At 39.4% G+C, this 21,063-nt stretch overlaps 1 protein-coding gene across 3 annotated transcripts in view; it reads left to right on the plus strand.

Annotated features, from left to right (window-relative positions):
* The window catches only part of G3BP1 (G3BP stress granule assembly factor 1), a 30,736-nt gene extending 10,367 nt beyond the window's left edge, over positions 1-20,369 (plus strand). The window contains exons 2-12 of one of the 3 annotated variants that reach the window (XM_081317373.1): positions 1,237-1,350; positions 4,659-4,740; positions 6,070-6,243; positions 9,591-9,681; positions 12,544-12,637; positions 13,155-13,362; positions 14,751-14,852; positions 15,905-16,016; positions 16,661-16,786; positions 16,888-17,018; positions 17,875-20,369. In XM_081317373.1, the coding sequence (XP_081173499.1) occupies positions 1,256-1,350; positions 4,659-4,740; positions 6,070-6,243; positions 9,591-9,681; positions 12,544-12,637; positions 13,155-13,362; positions 14,751-14,852; positions 15,905-16,016; positions 16,661-16,786; positions 16,888-17,018; positions 17,875-18,081 (1,422 nt within the window). In that variant the 5' untranslated portion in view covers positions 1,237-1,255 and the 3' untranslated portion in view covers positions 18,082-20,369. The remainder of the gene's footprint in view (positions 1-1,236; positions 1,351-4,658; positions 4,741-6,069; positions 6,244-9,590; positions 9,682-12,543; positions 12,638-13,154; positions 13,363-14,750; positions 14,853-15,904; positions 16,017-16,660; positions 16,787-16,887; positions 17,019-17,874) is intronic. The other 2 variants (XM_081317375.1, XM_081317374.1) reach the window with 2 other exon arrangements.
* The last annotated feature ends 694 nt before the right edge of the window (positions 20,370-21,063 follow it).

Here is a 21,063-nt window from a genome sequence, read left to right on the forward strand (position 1 = left end):
TAGTTAGCCCTCTAAGATTTCATCCAGATTAATCAATGTGTAAAAATTTAATTCTTTTCATGTGAGCAAATTATATTTTACAGAGAATACTTTTGTTTCAGTGATAACCGTTTCCATGTCATTTTGAGATTGGCTAACCTATTATGGTAGTAGCATATATATTTTCAAACTCATGAACAATTTTATACCTGATATTATATTAATATTTGAAGTAGATTGGTTTTTGACTAGTTGTATCAGATACCAGTTTATGTAAACCATATTTCAAAGAGTAAGCCTGTTACTTAGTTTTTGATTTAATAAGTAAGCTGTAACAATGAGTATTTTACAAGTTCTGGAAAATCCAGACAGAATTTTGCTGGAAGTGTTGTATTTTTTAAACTATTATTTAAATTATAGCAACCCAAGTCCAATAGACTTTGGGTGACATATAGCCCCCTCCTCCAGAATTCATGAAAACAGCTAAAGCATCTTGTTGGTAAAAGAGTCCTACACATACAACTATAGAAAATAGTAAAGGGGCCAGCAAAGTGGTCAGATCTCTGATAGATAGAGGGCACTGTTTCACTACCTAGGCAAGATAACTTTGATCAAAATATTGATAAAAATGAAAGATCTATCTAGCTCTTTTCATAGGGTCCTATTCTGTGTGATCCACAGAAGGGAGAGGAAAGTATTTTGCTGGACTTTTCTAGAAGAAAAGAGATTAAGACAGGGGTCTTCAAACTTGGTCCTTTTATGGCTTGTGGACTTCAACTCCCAGAATTCCTCAGTCAGTGTGCCTGGCTGAGGAATTCTGGGAATTGAAGTCTACAAGTCATAAAAGGACCAAGTTTGAAGACCCCTGGATTAGGAATTGATCTGTTACTGCTTCTCTCAGTGTAGATGAAGTAAAATGAAACCTTTTGTCACTTTCATGCATGTTCTCTTGAGCATTGGAAGAACCTGAATGGCAGTAACTTTTTCCTTTCATATGAGATATTTCTGGAAGTGAGACGTAATTCCTGTATTTCGGGCTGAATATGCAAAGCCAGTGTAGACTGAGCTTTCTCATGTCCTTAAGGACCCTAAGGAGTGCCTGGGAAGAAGAAAATCAAATACTTTTATATCCCTGAATAGCGCTTGAATTTTAGGGTAATTTAATAAAATATGAAATAAATAATACATTAATTTAGCTGAACTTAATTTGCAAGACTTTAGGTGGGTTCAGATTTTCATGAAGATTTTGGCCTTCAGTTTTCAGTTGACCAAAGAAATGGTGATGGAGAAGCCAAGTCCCCTGCTGGTTGGGCGGGAGTTCGTGAGACAGTATTATACTCTGCTGAATCAAGCACCAGACTACCTGCACAGGTACAGTTTTCAACTTACCTTTGTAAGCTTTTCTAACAATAAATTAACCTGTTCTTCTGTTTGGTATTTGCGTATGTCCTAGCACTTGTGCTTTTCATTCCTTTTTCTTACATCGGCTCCTTACCCTTACTCTTAACGCTTTTAGCAATTTGCTTGCTACATTAAAGAACAGCAATTATGCCTTAAAATTTGGTATTATGCAAGCAAATTTCTTATGTACATACTTTTTCTGTGCCACTCTAAAATATGTTCTCAACAATTGTGTAATTATTTGATGCAGATGTTAAAAGGAACATGAACTGCCTGCCTCCTTTCTGCTACAGTTAATCCTAGCCTTACAGCCACAATTGGGCCAAAATGATGGTTGTTGAGTAAAGCAGTCATTAAGTGAGATGTCATGTGGCTGCTTTGTTCAAAGACCATAATCCTGGCACTTCTGATTGTGATCGTTCATAGGGAATAATGGGTGTTAAGCAGATAAGTCCCAGGTAAGGAACGCCAGGGTGTTTCAGAGGGATGGGGAGGGCGCTAGGGGGCCTGGTATTCGGCTGGGTCCTAATGGAAGGCAGTCACGCAACAAAAAGCTTTCCTGAACTATTGCTGGCTTTAGCCATGTGTAGCAAACGGCCGCAGGAGAAGCTGGGTCCAAAAAGGAGGTAGATGAACAATGAAAAGGGTATGAAAAGGAGGTAGCAAAAGAAATGAGGCACTTCTGCTTTGGCCACTGTAGCTGGCTGCAGACGTTTGGTGCAGAACTGGGACACAAGGTAGCTGGGTGAGCCACACAATTTTGGGTTAGCTTGCTGCCCTACAAGGTAAGGTAGCAGGGGCCAAAAGAGCAGAGATGAGAGACAGTCAGGTGAGCGGGGGAAAGTTGCAGCCTCCCCTGGATTCTTAAGCATAGGCAGGGAAGAGCCCAAATTTTGATCACATGACCAGGGGGTCACTGCAACAATTGTAACTGGGCATGGGTCATAAGCCTTTGAACTATGGTGCTGGAGAAGACTCCTGCGAGTTCCTTGGACTGCAAGGCGATCAAACCGGTCAGTCCTAGAGGAGATCAACCCTGACTGCTCTTTAGAAGGCCAGATCCTGAAGTTGAACTCAAATACTTTGGCACCTAATGAGAAGGAAGGACTCACTGGAGAAGAGCCTAATGCTGGGAAAGATTGAGGGCAATAGAAGAATGGGACGACAGAGAATGAGGTGGCTGGATGGAGTCACTGAAGCAGTAGGCGTGAGCTTAAATGGACTCCAGAAGATGGTAGAGGACAGGAAGGCCTGGAGGAACATTGTCCATAGGGTCGCGATGGGTCGGACACGACTTCGCAACTAACAACAACAACATGGGTCATAAATCTCTTTGTTCAGTCAGTCATAAGTAGAGGATGATCTGTATCACTTCTATCAGAAAATATACTACATTGTATTTTAGCGATACTATTCTGTGAAGTAAGATGCCTTTTTTAAAAACTCCATATTCTGGAATTCCCCTCAGCTTCATACCAAAGTAAAGATGAGGACAAATTGTTTTGATACTTGAATACTAACCAGCCTAATTTGCATTTTTGTAATTAATATGCAGATCAAAAGGAAGCTATAGTTCAGTTTTTTTCATCTCTATGATGATGCCCTTGATAAAAAATGGATTAGGAGAAATTCATAAATAATACTAGTAGAAGAGAATATATGTACTCAGGGCTGAACTGTGGAGTCTTTGCTCTGAGCTTGCCTGTTTGCTTGCAGGCTTATTGTTACCAGACTAGTTAATTCTTCACTGGTAGAAACGAGAGGGATTTGCTTTCTGTTTATATACTGTAGGTGGGTGGCTCTTTCAGTGTTGGTGGGATGTTACTTTCTCCTTGGTAGCTTCTTGATTAGGCTGTTTACTGCTTGATTGTATGTCTTGAATAATATTTGCATATGTTAGGAAATACATATGTCGTTATGTCATTTATGTACATTTTGTCATCTTAGGATAAAAGCATCAATTTTGGGGGGCATTTTCAGTAGTTTATTTGGAATTCAAGTTATCATCAAGTACCTGGATGAAGCAAACATGCAGCTTCATATTTTAAGCTTGGCTGGGTTTTGACAGAGCAAAAGTTGAAATAGGGTGTTCTAGTGGAACAAAACTCAAAGTGATGCAATGGGAATTTGAACATCTTCATTTTTCATTTCAGTCACAAAATAGGTAGAACACCAGACCATGCTATTCCAATTGACCTAATTATGCTTTTAAAAATAATTTTTGAAAATATTAGAATAATTCCCTATTTTTTAAAAATGAGAGAAATGTAATTCTGCTCTCGCTTGATGATGGAAAATCAGTTAATTAGAATTAGAATCTGTTACCAGAGACCCTGGTTTCCTCCCCCCCCCCTTTCAATAAATGTTGAGGCACATAGCCAACATATTAACAGGACAAACAAACAAACCCCAATATAACATTTATTTCAGTTAGGGACTTTCTCAGCCTGAAGATTTCCCTTCCCTTTCTATGAAATATGTATGCATATATTTATTAATTTATTTTAAATTCATCACCTTATGGGCACTATCCCTCCACTAATTTCAGCAAGATTAAACTACAGATTTTGGCTTGGAATTCCACTTTATCTCCTTGGCACAAGCCAAGGGAAAATAAACGATGTTCTTTGCTGATTTTTTGTTTAGACTGCAAGTAGCTTTTTATTTAAAAAAAAGAATGGTGATTGCTAGTGTCTCTTAATTTTATGAATACAGCAGCAAGGTACAAGAGCTTGCAAATAATGCATAACAAGCCCAAACTAATTGATTGCATTATTTCAAACTACAATTCCCACAACTCCTTTCTATTAGCTTTGCTTGAATTGATGGAATTTGTTAGTTACTATATTTTAAATTATGTAAGTAGGATCCAAATAAATTTTCTGCAAAAGAACTGAAGGCTTTAGATACTAAACAACTTAAATGAGAGCAATTAACTGAACATACTTAGAAGAGATATATGAGGTTAATGACTTAAATAAAACCTGATTTTCCCCAATTTTTAGTCTTTAAATTTTTTATTTAGTTTTAGTTTTTTATTGTGACAAGCCTGAAATAATATCAAAATTCCTTCTTCATTTCTTACCCATGGCAGGTGAAACATTGAGCCTTACCAATATCTATTACAGAAATTGGTTTGGTAAATCAGTTTTTATCTATAGATCCAAATTAAACAAGAGCCTATATCTGTTGCTTAATGCCAATAGATAAAATGTTATGAAAATGCACCTGGTAGATTGAAATTGTATGTACAGTGTTTGTAAATTTTTGTCTCACAGATTTTATGGAAAGAATTCTTCATATGTTCATGGTGGCTTGGATTCAAATGGAAAACCAGCAGATGCCGTTCACGGACAATCTGTAAGCATTTGTAAAGTCATATGTAAAATGTCTAGAAAAAATAGTCCTTCAAACTTGGAAATTGATTTTTAAAGTGGGATGTAGGGATCAGGACTTCCTATTTGACTGCGACAGCCAATTACAAGATGATATAAACCATTCTACATTCTTAGGCTTTATGCATCAGTATAGTCCCCGAGTGTCTCTTGGTTTTTTCTGTGTTACTTTAAATATTGTATACTTTTCAGGGACTTGGTTGTACTTTACCCTTCTGTAGAGATTGAATTTTGGATATAGTGGCACAAATATCTAATTTAAATAGGAAAGCTTAATCAAACTATATTTTTGTGAAAGAGGATTGAGTTAACAAAAATTTGGTCTCTTCCTTTTTTTAAACAAGTACTGTGCTCATACTTGAACCTAAAATGCATAAATTCTTCTGTTCAGTTTTGTTTAGTCCAGGGATCCCCAACCTATGGGCCGCGGCCCACTACCTGGCCACGGCCACTTGGCCACCGGGCCACATGAAGGGATGGCCAGTGCATGCACACATCCGTATGCACTCACCCCCCCCCTCATGCTAGCGGCGAGCATCCTGCCGGCGCTGCTGTTGCCCTGCCCCCGAGTGTCCCGCTGGTGCTACCCCTGCCCCGAGTGTCCCACTGGAGCTACTGCTGCCCTGCCTCTGAGTGCCCTGCCGGTGCTACCGCCCCCCTGCCCCTGAGCGGGGCTGTACATGAAACCATGCCCCTTCCGGTCCGCAGAAAAAAATGCTCTCCACAGAACTGGTCCCTGGTGCTCAAAAGTTTGGGGACCTCTGGTTTAGTCCATATATGGAACACAATATTGCAGAAGTGGTTCGGAGGAGATAAGCGCAGGAAAAGAAAAACGTAGGGTCTTCCGTGAAAAAGATGTGAATCTTGGCAGTGGCCGAAAGGAGAGGGAAAGAGTGAAGGTGCTGGAAGCTTGCTTCTTAGTGCAGAGATCATTACATTAAAGAGTAGGCCCCCAGGACAGCCACAAGTAGTGATGCCTAAGGTGGGGGAGATAGCAGAAGATGCTCGGAAAATGTGTAGGATGAGAAGAGAGTGAGAATGATCTAGTTTTCTGATTTTGGTTTAGTGCTCTGAGATTTATTTCACGTGGAACCTGGAATGGTCAAAACGTACTACATTTTTTCTACTGAGCTACTGCCAATCTAAATGGATCATCAGAACTTTCAGAACTCAATTATTTCTTTTGGATTTAAAACAAAATATATTTCCTTTTATGTGCACATCCCTACTTGCATTTCATTTCTGAGAATCTTTTTTTTATTGTATTTTTCCTTCTCCCCATTTTATTGTTTAGGATATCCACAAGAAGGTGTTGTCACTGAATTTTAAGGATTGCCGCACAAAGATCCGCCACGTGGATGCTCACGCCACTATTAATGATGGTGTTGTTGTACAGGTCATGGGTGAGCTGTCTAATAACACTCAGCCAATGAGGAGATTCATGCAAACTTTTGTCCTTGCTCCTGAGGTATGTAGCCAGGGAAATACTTCTCTACATTTTTGTATTTTAGGTACTGCTAGGTTATTGTAAGACGTTTTTCACCATAAAAATCTGTCTCTAACAAGTTGTAGATGAAATCTCACTATCTGGCTTACTGGCTAAACCAAAAATGTATATTGTTGCCAGGACATCTTTTGCAAGTTGAAAAAGAAGAGAGAAGTAGGGAATGAAAGAAATTGAAGACATGAATTAGTAAAAAAGGAGAGGAAATTAATTAAATCTAATTTATTCCACTGTTCACTGTATGAATTCATAATTCTCTGTCCTTGAAAAATCTTACTTGCATTTTTTCATCTGTATATCAATTCACGTATTGCCTATTCTTTTATTTATAATACCTCTTTCTGAGTATTTTTCCAATTCATTGAATCCTAACATTCTTAATCTTCTCTTTTTATTTAGACATTCTTTGTACAGTGGGGGAAAAGATTATTTGATCCCCTGCTGATTTTGTACGTTTGCTCGCTGACAAAGAAATGATCAGTCTATAATTTTAATGGTAGGTTTATTTTAAGAGTGAGAGACAGAATAACAGCAAAAAAATCCAGAAAAACGCATTTCAAAAAAGTTATAAATTGATTTGCATTTTAATGAGTGAAATAAGTATTTAACCCCTTCACAAAACATGACTTAGTACTTAATGGCAACACCCTTGTTGGCAATCACAGAGGTCACATGTTTCTTGTAATTGGCTACCACGTTTGTACACATCTCAGGAGGGATTTTGTCCCATTCCTCTATGCAGATCCGCTCCAAGTCATTAAGGTTTTGAGGCTGACATTTGGTAGCTCGAACCTTCAGCTCCCTCCACAGATTTTCTGTGGAAAGGTCTGGAAACTGGCTAGGCCACTCCAGGACCTTAATGTGCTTCTTCTTGAGCCACTCTTTTGTTGCCTTAGTCTTGTGTTTTGGTTCATTGTCATGCTGGAATACCCATCCATGACCCATTTTCAATGTCCTGGCTGAGGGGAGGAGGTTCTCACCAAAGATTTGACAGTACATGGCCCCTTCCATCGTCCCTTTGATGTGTGAAGTTGTTCTGTCCCCTTAGCAGAAAAACACCCCCAAAGCATAATTTTTCCATCTCCATGTTTGATAGTGGGGAAGGTGTTCTTGGGGTCATAGGCAGCATTCCTCCTCCTCCAAACACGGCGAGTTGAGTTGATACCAAAGAGCTCGATTTTGATCTCATCTGACCACAACACTTTCACCCAGTTCTCCTCTGAGTCATTCAAATGTTCATTGGCAGATTTCAGACGGGGTCTGTACATGTGCTTTCTTGAGCAGGGGGACCTTGTGGGCACTATAGGATTTCAGTCCTTCACAGCATAGTGTGTCACCAATTGTTTTCTTGATGACTATGGTCCCAGCTGCCTTGAGATCATCCTCCCGTGTAGTTCTGGGCTGATTCCTCACTGCTCTCATGATCATTGAAACTCCATGAGGTGAGATCTTGTATGGAGCCCCAGACTGAGGGTGATTGACAGTTATTTTGTGTTTCTTCCATTTGCGAATAATCGCACCATTGTCACCTTCTCACCAAGCTGCTTGGCGATAGTCTTGTAGCCCATTCCAGCCTTGGTGTAGGTCTACAATCTTGTCCCTGACATCTTTGGACAGCTCTTTGGTCTTGGCCAATGTCGGCTCTTTTTTGACTCATGGACGTCAACTCCCAGAATTCCTGAGTCAGCTGCTGACTCAGGAATTCTGGGAGTTGAAGCCCATGAGTCATAAAAGGGCCGAGGTTGCCTACCCCTGGTCTTGGCCATGGTGGAGTTTGGAATCTGATTGATTGATTGCTTCTGTGGACAGGTGTCTTATACAGATAACAAGCTGAGATTAGGAGCACTCCCTTTAAGAGAGTGCTCCTAATATCAGCTCGATACCTATATAAAAGTCACCTGGGAGCCAGAAGTCTTGCTGATTGATAGGGGATCAAATACTTATTTCACTCATTAAAATGCAAATCAATTTATAACTTTTTTGAAATGCGTTTTTCTGGTTTTATTTTGTTGTTATTCAATCTCTCACTGTTAAAATAAACCTACCATTAAAATTATAGACTGATCATTTCTTTCTCTGTTCTGCATCGCTGCATAGAGCCTCTCTGCTCTCTGCTCTCTCCAGTGGCGGCGCCAGAGGGCTGGCAGAGGGGGAGGCTAGTGCTGCCCCGCCATGGCGCAAGCCACGGGACAGTTGGAGGAGGAGGAGGTGGTGGCTGCCGCCAGGCAGGCGATCTGTGGGCGAAGCGTGAAGAAAACCCCTCCAGTGGCGCACAGCGCAGTGGAGCCTTCTACCATCGCTCCCTCCTAGCTCCAAAACGTGGAGGGGGACTTGGCCTACCTCGCCATCCTCCTTAGCATGGCAGTCCGGCTCGGGAGGGGGAGTGAAATGGAATGTCGCCGAGCAAGGGATGACCTGACCTGGGGGGGGGGGGGGCTGAAAGAAGCAGGAAGCATTGGGCAGCTCCACCTTCCCCCACCTATCTCGCCTCCTTGTGGCAGTAGTGACACGATGTGCCGCGCGACCTCCTGCAACATTGCAGCAGTGAGGTGGGCCGGAATGGGTGGTGTCCTAATTAGGGCTTATTTTGGGGGCTATGGCTTATATTAGGTCCACCCCAAAAATCAGGGTGTTTGGGGGGGGGGCTTATTTTCGGTGTCTATCACTAAAATTAAGAAAATTCACTCTTTGTCTTTTAGTCATTGAGCTCTATTGTATTTTGCTTGAAGTGATTGAGAGTTCAGAAATCAATGGTTAAGTCAGCTGTGCAAGTTTTTCCTTGTATTTTCTGAATAGCACATATAGCTAAAACTGTTTTGGACTGAAATTCCAGTACAGGTAGTTCTCAATTTACGACCACAATTGAGCCCAACATTTCTGTTGTTAAGCGAGACACTCATTGAATTTTTTTTACGACCTTTCTCGCCCACAATTGTTAAATGAATCACTGCAGTTGATAAATTAGAAACCAGTTTGTTAAGTGAATCTGGCTTCCCTATTGACTTTGCTTGTCAGAAGGTCACAGAAGGGTGATCACATGGCCTTGGCAGCAATGGCCATAAGTATGAACCAGTTGCCAAGCATCTGAATTTTGATCACATGATCATGGGGATGCTGCAAAGGTCGTAGCTCTGAACAATGGTCACAAGTTCCATTTTTCAGTGCCGTTGTAATGTAACTTTGAACAGTCACTAAACAAACCGTTGTAAGTCGAGGACTACCTGCAAATGATTTTGGGATGACAGAATGAAATCAAATATCTGTGGTGAGCAAACTGCTGAATTTTATTTTTCACATTGTATTGTCTACAGGGATCAGTTGCCAACAAGTTTTATGTCCATAATGACATATTTCGCTATCAGGATGAAGTTTTTGGTGACTTGAATGCTGAACCTCCAGAGGGTAAGGTCCATAATCTTAATTTTGTGTTTATGACGGGTTTTGTTTTGTTCATAACTCCTCTAAATAGTGAAATGGCCAAATCATGACTTGTCTGCATAATTTAAATATGCCTTTGAATAATAAAAAGGTAGGATCTCTTTCAAATCCTAATGATTTGGTGAATTTGTCCGTGCTATTTACATGGTAGCATTATACAAGTGACCACTGTTAAGCTTCTGGTGATTTTACTTTTTTACTTTACTTTAGTCTAGTTTACAGCCCTTGAAACCCCTTGATGTCTCCGTAAAAGTATTAACCATGTGTGACTCTGCTTAGGTATAAAGCCCAAATGCAGCACCTGTTGATATTTCCAGAGAGGAAGCAGAACTAAATTTACAGTAACAATGAAGATCAGTGAAAAGATATGAGCCAGAAAAAGGATAATGCTACCCAAAACTTGTGAGATCTAAAAATAGGACCCTGAAAATCTGTACTTTCATCATTCTTCCTTTGATCAGAAATTCTGTTTTTCTATACTAAAATAATAAACTGAAAACAGCCTATTGATTTCAACCTTTAACTTAACTTAAAGCTGCCGTTTTCAGTACAGTCAGGTGCTATTCTGTATTTGTCTATTAATAGAATTAATGAGTTAGCCAAATTTGGTTTACCTCTATTTTGGTTTACCTGTTCTCCAAAGCACCTGAAAGGCAGTACAAGAAGCAATGGGTAGAAACTTAATCAAGGAGAGAACTAACTTAGAAGTAAGGAGAAATTTCCTGACCGTTAGAACAATTAATGGAACAGCTTGCCTTCAGAAGCTGTGGGTGGATGTTTTTAAGAAGAGATTGGACAGCCATTTGTCTGAAATGGTATAGATGTCTCCTGTTTGAGCAGGGGCTTGGACAAGAAGACTTCCAATCTCCCTTCCAACTCTGTTGTTCCATTTAGCTGTCAGGTATTTCTATAGTTTAAGTTGTAAGAAAGCTAATTACCGTAAACTGAATTATCATTAGAAATGCTTTCTTAATGAACTTCTTGTTTTACATTGCAATATATTTTCGGACCTTTCCAGATAGTCCTTGACTTGTGATCACAGTTGTGCCCAAAATTTCTGTTGCTAAGTGAAACAAGTTGTCAAATGAATTTAGCCCCATTTTACGACCTTTCTTGCCGCAGTTGTTAAGTTAGTAACACGGTTAAGTGAATCTGGTTTCCCCATTGACTTTGCTTGTTAGAAGGTTGCAAAAGGTGATTACATGACCCCGGGACACTGCAACATTCATAAATATGAGTCAGTTGCCAAGCATCTGAATTTTGATTACGTGACCGTGGGATGCTTCAACAATCGTAAGTGTGAAAAATGGTGATAGGTCACTTTTTCCAGTACCGTCACTGAATGAACAATTGTAAGTCACGGATTACTTGTGTTGCTGTCCTAGTCTGATTAATTGATGTAAGCCTGGTAGAGAAGTGGATGAAATCTTTGTACAGTCTGAAATAATAATAGGAAAAGACAATATTGGAGGGATGCCTTCTTCAGTCACTAATGGGTTCGGTTTCTGTTTTCTGAAACTGGCAATTCAGTCAAAAGCCAAACATTGGAGGTGAGGATAGGCAGAAATAGAACGCATGGGACAATAGGTTTGGGGTGTTCTGTATCAAGGTTAAAAATAAATGTTTTGGGTGTTTCGGTCTATCCATGAAATGAAACTGCTTTTTCGGGTGGGGGAAGTCAAGCAAAAGCCAAGGATATTGGCAGCTTAGGGGGGGTGTAAAAGGAGGCTCCGGAAGATAAGGATGGGGGTGGTCTGGTGTGATATATCAGTCTGGGAACTGAGTCAGCGGAAAGTTGCTAGGAAGAAGAAGAATGAAAAGATGGATATGCCTTCCTGAGACATCAGTGGATGTGAAGCAGGAGAAGGAAGTCACTGTGTCCAGGTAGTCCTCGACTTACGACCACAATCGAGCCCACAATTTCAGTTGCTAAGCAAGATAGTTGTTAAGTGAGTTTTGCCCCATTTTATGATCTTTCTTGTCACAGGTAAGTTAGTTACACAGTTGTTAAATGAATCTGGCTTCCCCATTGATTTTGCTTGTCAGAAGGTTGCAAAAGATGACCCTGGGATACTGCAGCTGTCATAAATACATGCCAGTTGCCAAGCATCTGAATTTTGAGCACGTGACCGTGGGATGCTCTGAAAAATAGTCATAAGTCACTTTTCGGTACCATTCTAATTTCGAATTGTCACTAAATAATTGGTTGTAAATCAAGGACTACCTATAATTGGGATTTGCTGGCTAGTGCATAGTCTACGTCAAAGTTCCCAATGTTTCCGGCTTTCTCAGACTGGGGGCGGAGAGAGGTTGATTCGCGCAAGTGGCTGGCAAGCTCGTGCACATGCATGCAGCTCCATTTTCGCAAGCGATGTGCACACGTGCCTGCGCTCGCTCGATGCGCAAGTGAAGATGCATGTGCTTGCGCTCGGCGGCTGTTTCCATTGCCTGGTTGCAAATCTCTCACGGCCCATGGTTTGGGGACCCCCGGGCTATGTGGAGGAGGAGTGGGAGAGCAGACAGCATGCACTAGTCTTTCCTTGCTTATTCCTTTTTATTCCATTATTTTATTATTTTGTTTATTCCCCTCAAGATTTTGCTAGAGCAACCCGAGCAACCCAAAGACCTTGACCTCTTTCCCGGGTGTGCATTTGGCCCCATTAATTGTCCCATTAAAAATGTACGTGTATAAAAACGTATATGTGCCTAAAACGTACACATATTTAGTAAGCCATAAAAGATTGAATGAACATTATGAGCTGTCCTTTTAATTTGTACAAAGTAGGATACATAGGTGTTTTTTTTCTTTTTCTCCTCCCTCACCAGAATCTGAGGAAGAGGCAGAAGAGCCTGAGGAAAGGCAACAGACTCCGGAGGCAGTTGCTGATGATTCAGCAGCTTACTATGAACAGTCGGTCAGGTAAGTCAACCCAGCGTTCCAGTTACCCTGTCTTTTCTTGCTCTAGCTGAAATAGAAAGTCCAGTTCTCGGAACATCCAGTCTAACCTCACTTCTGCTTACAAGTCGCCTCTCGCAGCACTGCTGATAGATAACAGAAGTCCATTGTTAATTCTAGAGTCAAATTTTCACCATTCAGCGGTAATTGGCAATCTTGTTCTTAGAATATATAAACCCCTATCAATTCTTTTCGTTTTTAGAAATAATGTATTTTTGGAAGACCTATTTTCCGTATGTAGTTCAAGGAAAAAGAACGAAAGAATCTTTATTTTTTTTTAAATGGAGGCATTAGTGACTTTAGTCAAGAAAACGTTTTTGCAGGCCGGTATAGAATTGAATTAAATTATTTATGTTGGAACATTTTATAAATAACTGAACGTTTTATAAATACCCTAACTATGTAGGATTTAGAAACAGTTAAGATTGTTATTGAACGGTGTAGACAGATTGCCGCCTATAATGAAAAGATCTTTCTTCAGCAGCAATGACTTGGAGGAACAACTAGAAGAACCAGTTGTAGAGCCAGAACCGGAACCAGAAGCTGAGCCTGAACAAGAACCTGAAGTAGAAGTTCAAGAAGAAAAAACTGACCTAGTGGTAGAGGAAGCGGCTCCTGAGGAAGCTATTGAGAAGAGTCCTTCTCCGGTTCCTGCAGATCCAACACCTGTTGTGCAAGAAGACTCTAGAGTAATACAAGAATTTTTTTTCTATGTTGTCCTTCCATAAACTTGTTCTTTTACTTTTTTTAAAAAAATGTTCATTTTGCAATTATTTTTCTGGCTTTTAGTTCCGTAAAATTGCACCACTAAATTAATTACTGCTAAATCTGTTTTTAATGTTATTGTGTCACTGAAAGCACTACCAAAGCACTACCAAAATCCTCGTATTTTTCCTATACAAGTTATAAGATGTTTCACTTACAGCTTATTGACAAAATGGCAATACCTCCATAGACACCCAGTGGCAAATATACCATATTTCTGGAAACCAACCAGCTGTTGAGGAAATTTGAAACAACTACTTGCAATTCATTACTGTGACCTACAGGGTGATAATGAGATTTATCTAAGTCCTATTTGCAGATATTTGTAGGGACGCGGTGGCTCAGTGGGTTAGGACGCTGAGCTTGTCGATCAGAAGGTCGGCAGTTTGGCGGTTCAAATCCCGAGGGCCGCGAAACAGAGTGAGTGCCTGTTACTCGTCCCAGCTTCTGCCAACCTAGCAGTTCGAAAGCACGTAAAAATGCAAGTAGAAAAATAGGGACCACTACGGTGGGAAGGTAACAGCGTTCCGTGCGCCTTTGGCGTCTAGTCATGCCGGCCACATGACCACGGAGACGTCCTCGGACAAGCGCTGGCTCTTCGGCTATGAAACGGAGATGAGCACCGGCCCCTAGAGTCGGAAACGACTAGCACGCATGTGCGGGGGAACCTTTACCTTTACCTTTACCTATTTGCAGATAAGAGATTATGGTTATACAACATGGAGAACTGTTTCAACGTATCATGACTCTGTTAGATTTAGTCATTCCAACTTACGGAAAGCACTCCGTAGTGGGAAGGAACTCCGATGTAAGCATCAGTATTTGCATCGAAATGTAGTATGGTATAAGAACCAAATGTCTAAATCTTCCTATTTATGGCTTAGCTGTGCCAGGGCTCTTCAAACTTGGCCCTTTTATGACTTGTGGACTTCAACTCCCAGAATTCCCCAGCCAGGCATGACCCCTGAGCTATGCCCTAACAAAGCATTGAAAGGCAATTTTAGTAGGCAAAAATAGTTATCTTTGTTCTTGTTAATTGCCAGTACTTAGAACCAATTATTTTTAAGTTTTATTCTTAACTACTGAGATAATTTGAAGGAAAAATTTAAATGGTGACAAATATTTATTTATTTATTTATTTATTTATTTATTTATTTATTTATTTATTTATTTATTTATTTATTTAGTATATACTTATTATGTATATAAATGAGACTGTACCAGTGGAGTTGTAAAAAATTGTAGAAGTTGAGAGGGGCAGCCTTGAAGAACATAGGATTCTATCGTTACTAAAGCTTTTTCCCCCCCCCAGACATCTTCATGGGCATCTGTGACCAGTAAGAATTTGCCACCCAGTGGAGCAGTTCCAGTGTCAGGCATACCACCCCATGTTGTCAAATTGCCTACATCACAGGTATGAACCGCCTAACAAATGCATGCAAGAGTAATCAACAAGTTCAATACAATCTATAGATGCCTTGAATTTACAATTAATTTGAATTTTTAGCACTAGTCAATTGTTTATGGCGTGTTCAGCATAGGTGGCAAATGGCACAATCCTTCCTTAAACCAGCAAAGTGCTGAAGTTGCACAATGTTTCAATGAATGTTGAAAATCACTGAAAATAGGCTATATATTAAAAATATGCAACCTCAGCAATTCATGAAAACATTGCACAACTTCAGCAGTTCGTTGGCTTAAGGAGAGTGCCATCTACCATTTTTAGTAAGAGGTAGCCTACACAAGTTACCTGTAAGTTGGATGTTCTTAACTTGGGGATTGATTTCAAGTAAACACAATATTAAAAGAAAAAGCGGCAACAATGGGTTTCACATCAATTTTATTGGCTCTCCCACTCCCAATAACTCTAGCCTCTTTCTAAAATTCCTGAGGAGAAAATTTGATTAAGAAGAATGGGAATGGGCATTTTTTTTAGTTAAAAACACTAGGGTCTAGAGCAGACATGTCAAACTCGCAATGTCACGTGACGTCACGTCACCTATTGGAAGTTTTTCCCCATTGCTGGCAGTGGGGTGGGCGTGGTTTCGTCGTGATGCATCCGGCCTGCGGCCTGGCAGTTTGACACCCCTTCTCTAGAGGGATTTGCTTCTAACTATACAATTGTCTCCTGGCCATATCATTTGGACTTGTTTTCTATTCTTCAACCCCCTGATCATTTTGAGGAGACACTGCCACATTAAAGATAAAATGCAACCATATATTGCTATTATCACCAGGAATGCATGAAAAACACTGTGGAAAGGAAGCATTTCATCACCAGTGCTTCCAATTCAGTATGACCTCTGCCAGCTTCCACGCCGAGTTGTGCTAAGTGAAAGAAAGGGCTTAATTTTCTCCATTCCATCTTTTAAGCCTGTTTTCCACAGGTTCTTAATGGTTGCAGACAGAATAAATTTAATTTTGCTTCTCTTTTGTACTCTCATTTTGTGCTGGTACATTTTGCAGCCCCGTCCTGAATCTAAGCCCGAATCCCAGACTCCACCCCAGAGACCTCAGCGGGACCAGAGGGTGAGAGAGCAACGGACAAACATGCCACTACAAAGAGGCCCTAGGACAAGTAAGAAAACTAAATTCTGTATTTGGCATATAGAAGAATTGTATGGTGGTGATGCTGTATAGTTTTTAAAAGGAAATTCAGTATTGAAATAAAACTTCCCAACTTCTGTGCTTAGGTTAAAAAATACAAAAATATTGCTTAAGAGTTGGAAAGAATGAGTCCAAATTAATTCTATGTGGATAGCAATAGCACTTAGACTTATATACCACTTCACAGTGCTTTACAGACCTCTTTAAGCGGTTTACAAGGTCAGCCTATCACCCACAACAATCTGGGTCCTCATTTTACCAACCTCGGAAGGATGGAAGGCTGAGTCAACCTTGAACCGGTGAGAATCGAACTGCCAATCTGCTGGCAGTTGGCAGTCAGCAGACATAGCCTGCAGTACTGCATTCTAACCACTGCACCAGCACTTTAGTCTTTATTCTACTTTGAAGGCTTTGGTAAGATGCCACTTACATGTCAATAATGAAGCCTCCAGAATAGGAATAACTAGACCAATTGTTGCATCCTGTTTGTAATTTCATTTGCCTAATTAATGACTTTAGCTTTTTTTTTTACTATAAACAAAGATTAAGATAGATGCTTTTTTCATTTTATTTAATCTCATGGTATTCTTACGCCATAATTATCATTTATTTAAGTACGGGAAGGAGAACAGGGTGACATGGAAACCAGACGGATTGTGAGGTACCCAGACAGTCAACAGCTCTTTGTTGGGAACCTTCCTCACGACGTTGATAAGTCGGAACTAAAGGACTTCTTTCAAAGTAAGCTGTGAACATTGTTCTTCTGTCGGTTGGAATTTGCTATTGGTGGTGTTTAAAAGTACATGCTTATTTTCACAGAACAGTCTAATGTATGATCAAAGAACTTGGAAACTCTCTTGCAGGCTATGGAAACGTTGTAGAACTGCGTATCAACAGTGGAGGAAAACTCCCTAACTTTGGATTTGTGGTATTTGATGATCCAGAACCAGTTCAGAAGATCCTCGGCAATAGGGTACATTAAATTCAAATTAATAAACTTTAAGTGATATGGCCGTGTTGAACTTTGCTAAATATCTATCCTTTTAAGGTAAAACAGAAAATATTTGTATTAAAAACAAAAAAAAAATCACCGGAATGCTTCTGCTTTTATGTTGGCAAATGATTGCTAAAATGGAATTAACAAGAGTGGTACATAGTTACCGTAATTAGATTATTTCTGCAATTAGTGTGCAGTAGTCATTTAAAATAATTATTAAATAAATATCAATTTCATACTCTAGTTATTTGGAAAGATTTTTTTAAAAAACGGTATTGTGTAATCTTATATATTAGGATTCTTCGGTACTTTTTGAAACCATAATAGTAAATGTGTGTGGGTAGTTCACCAGTTTAGTGAATAATTGTAGATTGCTTGGACCCCACGTACGAAACTGTTCTCTTGGATTTTCAGGAAGCTTTGAAGGACAGAATAGGAAATGCAATAGCCCTTATCTCCTTAAACAATACTCTATTATATGTTGAAATGAGACCAAATATGATGGACAGGAGAGCATCCAGTGTTCTTACGGCTTTGTACAGGAACTTCATAAGTAATCCCAACTTGTTAAAAAATAAAGGAATACGGAGTGGTTTAAATTCACAGAAACACATATACCTATTTTGAAACAGGTGGTAGGATCCACAGCATTATCTTTTAGCCTTTTGGAAGATTGAATGGATTAGGTTGCAATCCTGTGTTCCCCAGAAAGAGATCATGGTGAATCCAGTGAGTCTTGCTTCTGAGTAGACTTGGATTGTACTTCTGTTATTCACTGTTCTGAATGGCTTTTTTTTTTGTCTCTTGATTTTTCTCTCGTTTTCTCTTGCAGCCAATAATGTTCAGAGGAGAAGTACGCTTGAATGTAGAAGAGAAAAAAACACGAGCAGCCAGGGAGGGTGATCGCCGAGACAACAGACCCCGTGGGCCTGGTGGCACCCGTGGGGGGCTGGGAGGTGGGATTCGAGGCCCTCCACGTGGAGGAATGTCTCAGAAACCAGGATTTGGCACTGGAAGGGGCATCGGGCAACGCCAGTGATTAATGGATGATGAGAGGAGACAAACCCTTCTTCCTGCAGATTTGTGAATTTCAGCCTTGGGTATCTTGGAATGTGGTCCTACCCTGTTATAGACTGCTACGTTTGATACAATTTTGGCTCATTTTGTTTGTGTTTGGTTTTGTGATTTTTCTTCCTAGTCCTTGTCCCAGATTCCAGCTTTGTGGAACAATATTTCAGGAAAAGATGGATTTTAGAAAGAATTACCAAATCCTTGCTCGCTCGCTGCAGACATATGGACTGGATATATATATATATTTTTTTGGTACCAGTGATTTTTTCCTAATGGAAGTGTGGCGCTTTTCTTCTTTTTTTCCCCCTCTTACTGACATGAGGTGCGCTTTAGTCAGTGGAACTACCCTTTTTACCTGCATGTGTTCTGGAGCCTATAGGAAAATCTAGCACCTGACAAACATTTCAAGGGCGGGGAAATCCGTACAACCCTTGGAAGGTGGGGTCATAGGACCTCTTCATTCCCAGTCTGGAGATGTTGCTGTTTGGAAATCGACGTTACCCTTTTTTTTTGTGTGGCGTTGTAAAAGTGGAATAAAGGGTATTCATAGAATATTTTCTTTTGGTACATGATCACGAAAAGGAATTCTCACTACTGTTTTACCACTTACAAGGATTGTGGGATAGGTTTTAAATGTCTAGAACTTGACTCTTTAAAACACTCTTCCTGAACTTGTAAATTTTTTTTTATTGAAATAGGGACTTTTTCATGTTTAGTTTGTATTTGTATTAAAACCGAAACAAAATTGTTGTGCCTTCTATTTATCTCTCATTCCAGTCTTGGCAAATTGTTAAAAAAATAAAAAAAGTATAGATTTGCTTTATTCAGTTTTGGAGTATGTTGAAATCTTTCATGAGATTTTTGACCCCTTTCTCATTGTCACATGGTTTTATAGTTGCACAGTTTTATTTTTAATAGCCTTATATACTTGTGTAATGCTTTTCAGGAGTTTCAGAGGCCCAGCTATGTATTGACACTGTCATTAGCTCTGAAGTGAGTGCCTTCCACTATTACATGACTGTGGGAAATGAAATCATAAATCTTTATAATATGCACATGTTCAATTTACAAAGTATGTTGCTATGTGTTAAGACTTAGATTGGCTTTAAAATGCCGCTCTGATAAGGGGGAAACGATAAAGTCCAATTTCTGATAATACCCATTTTTCACTGTGATTATATTCATGGCATTGGATAAGCTATGAGACATCTGTCTTTGCTGAATGTATATAAAAGAAAATAAAATAACATTGCAGCTGTGGGAATGCCTGATAGTCTTCTCCACTATATATTAAGACCATCACACTGTGCATGGCCTCTAGAAAGCCAACTGCAGTACCTATTTAAAAGCAGTATGGCTGGTGTAATCATATTAATTTAGAATACAGCTGAACATTGTTCATGGGCCACCATACTAGAAAATTTTAAAATTACAATTTGTATTGAGATGGTGACACACCTGTTGACATGGTGTAGCTGAATTCAGTTGTTATTGGTATTCTGTAGTTGATAAAGGGGACAAATTACCTTTTGATAGTTTTAAACTTAGATTTGTAATTTGAGGCTTTGGAGAACTAAGATGTAAGCTTAAGAGGCTGATTTAGTAGCTATCATGAATCATGCTACAGCATTTTGCTCTGGACTGAAAATATGTTCCTTGAATGTCTATTTCAGTTAAGTAAATTGCATTTGGTATTTTATTTAAGGACATGGCAGCAGTATAAAGGAAAACAAACTTCTATCCAGTCTTCTGTTGCAATGAGCAATTAACATTTGGAAAGGCCATAAGCAAGTGTTAAGTATTCCCTAGCAAATAACATGTAGAAGAATACTGTTTATGACAATTGAGAGAAAAGCCTTTAGATTAATAGCTACTGATGGCTTTTATTCTCCTCTGACCTATGACTGTGTGCTATGTGAATATTTGTATCAAATTACATGTGAAAAGGACTCTACAGTGAAGTATTTTAAACAATTCTGGTTTCTGCACCCAAGTAGTTCCACATTCTAACATTTCCTTGTATGGTATCTGTGCTTTCCTTGATCATTTTGCTTGCTCCTTTTTGCATCTTTACTGATTCTTGAATAATATTGTAATCTATATGAACTGGATGTGTTCAGTGTGTTCAATTTGGTCTTTCTCCCTGAAGCCACAAATTATTTGACCTTTTACTGTGCTGCCCGTCACAAAGACATGTTTACTATTGATATCTCAGCTAATGCTGTATTAAATGTGAACAATTAGTTTTTGCTTACATTTGGGCAATATTAGTATGCATTCTTAAAATTTGGAGATAACTTCTTGGAATTGCTGGTTATTTTTCCAACCAATGTATTAAAGTTGGAGTCGACTCCTAAACTCATTGCTCAACCCTAACTTCAGGTCATGTGTGAACAGAGTAGAAAGGCATGCCTGCTCAAATTTGTTTGAGTTAGGTTGCCTACTTTCCTGTCTTGCAAACAATCACAGAGACATTTTGTAAAAAAAAGCAAATATTTCAAAGCTAATTGCTTCCTTATCCTTCAGATGTGTTTTTATCATTTGTCTAAAAAAGCCAAACGCAACCCCACATCTCAGTTCTTTATTGTTTGTAGAGGTTCCTAAAACCCTTACTAGAAACCAACAAGTTTTGGCAAAGTCATCTACAGTATCTTACGTGGTAAGTAATGAAGACAAAATATTTCTCTGCAATCCCCTTATTAAGTCATTCTTTATCCAATATTCTAATTACCATTCTAGCCAGATTGCTGAGTTCTAATGTGTTTAAAGTTCTGATTAATTGTTCTCAGCATATTTTCCATTTATTTGGTTAAATTTAATTTCTTTTTGCGGTTTCAACAAGTGTTCCAGTTTTTGAAGAACGCTTTTACTATCTGCCAATAGCCTCATGGACTAGTACATTTGCAGGCATTTATATGTTAACTATTCTTTAAAGATTCTAGAGCTATTT

This window comes from Vipera berus (assembly GCF_964194415.1).
Source record: "Vipera berus genome assembly, chromosome: 2".
NCBI classification, from domain to species: Eukaryota; Metazoa; Chordata; class Lepidosauria; order Squamata; family Viperidae; genus Vipera; species Vipera berus.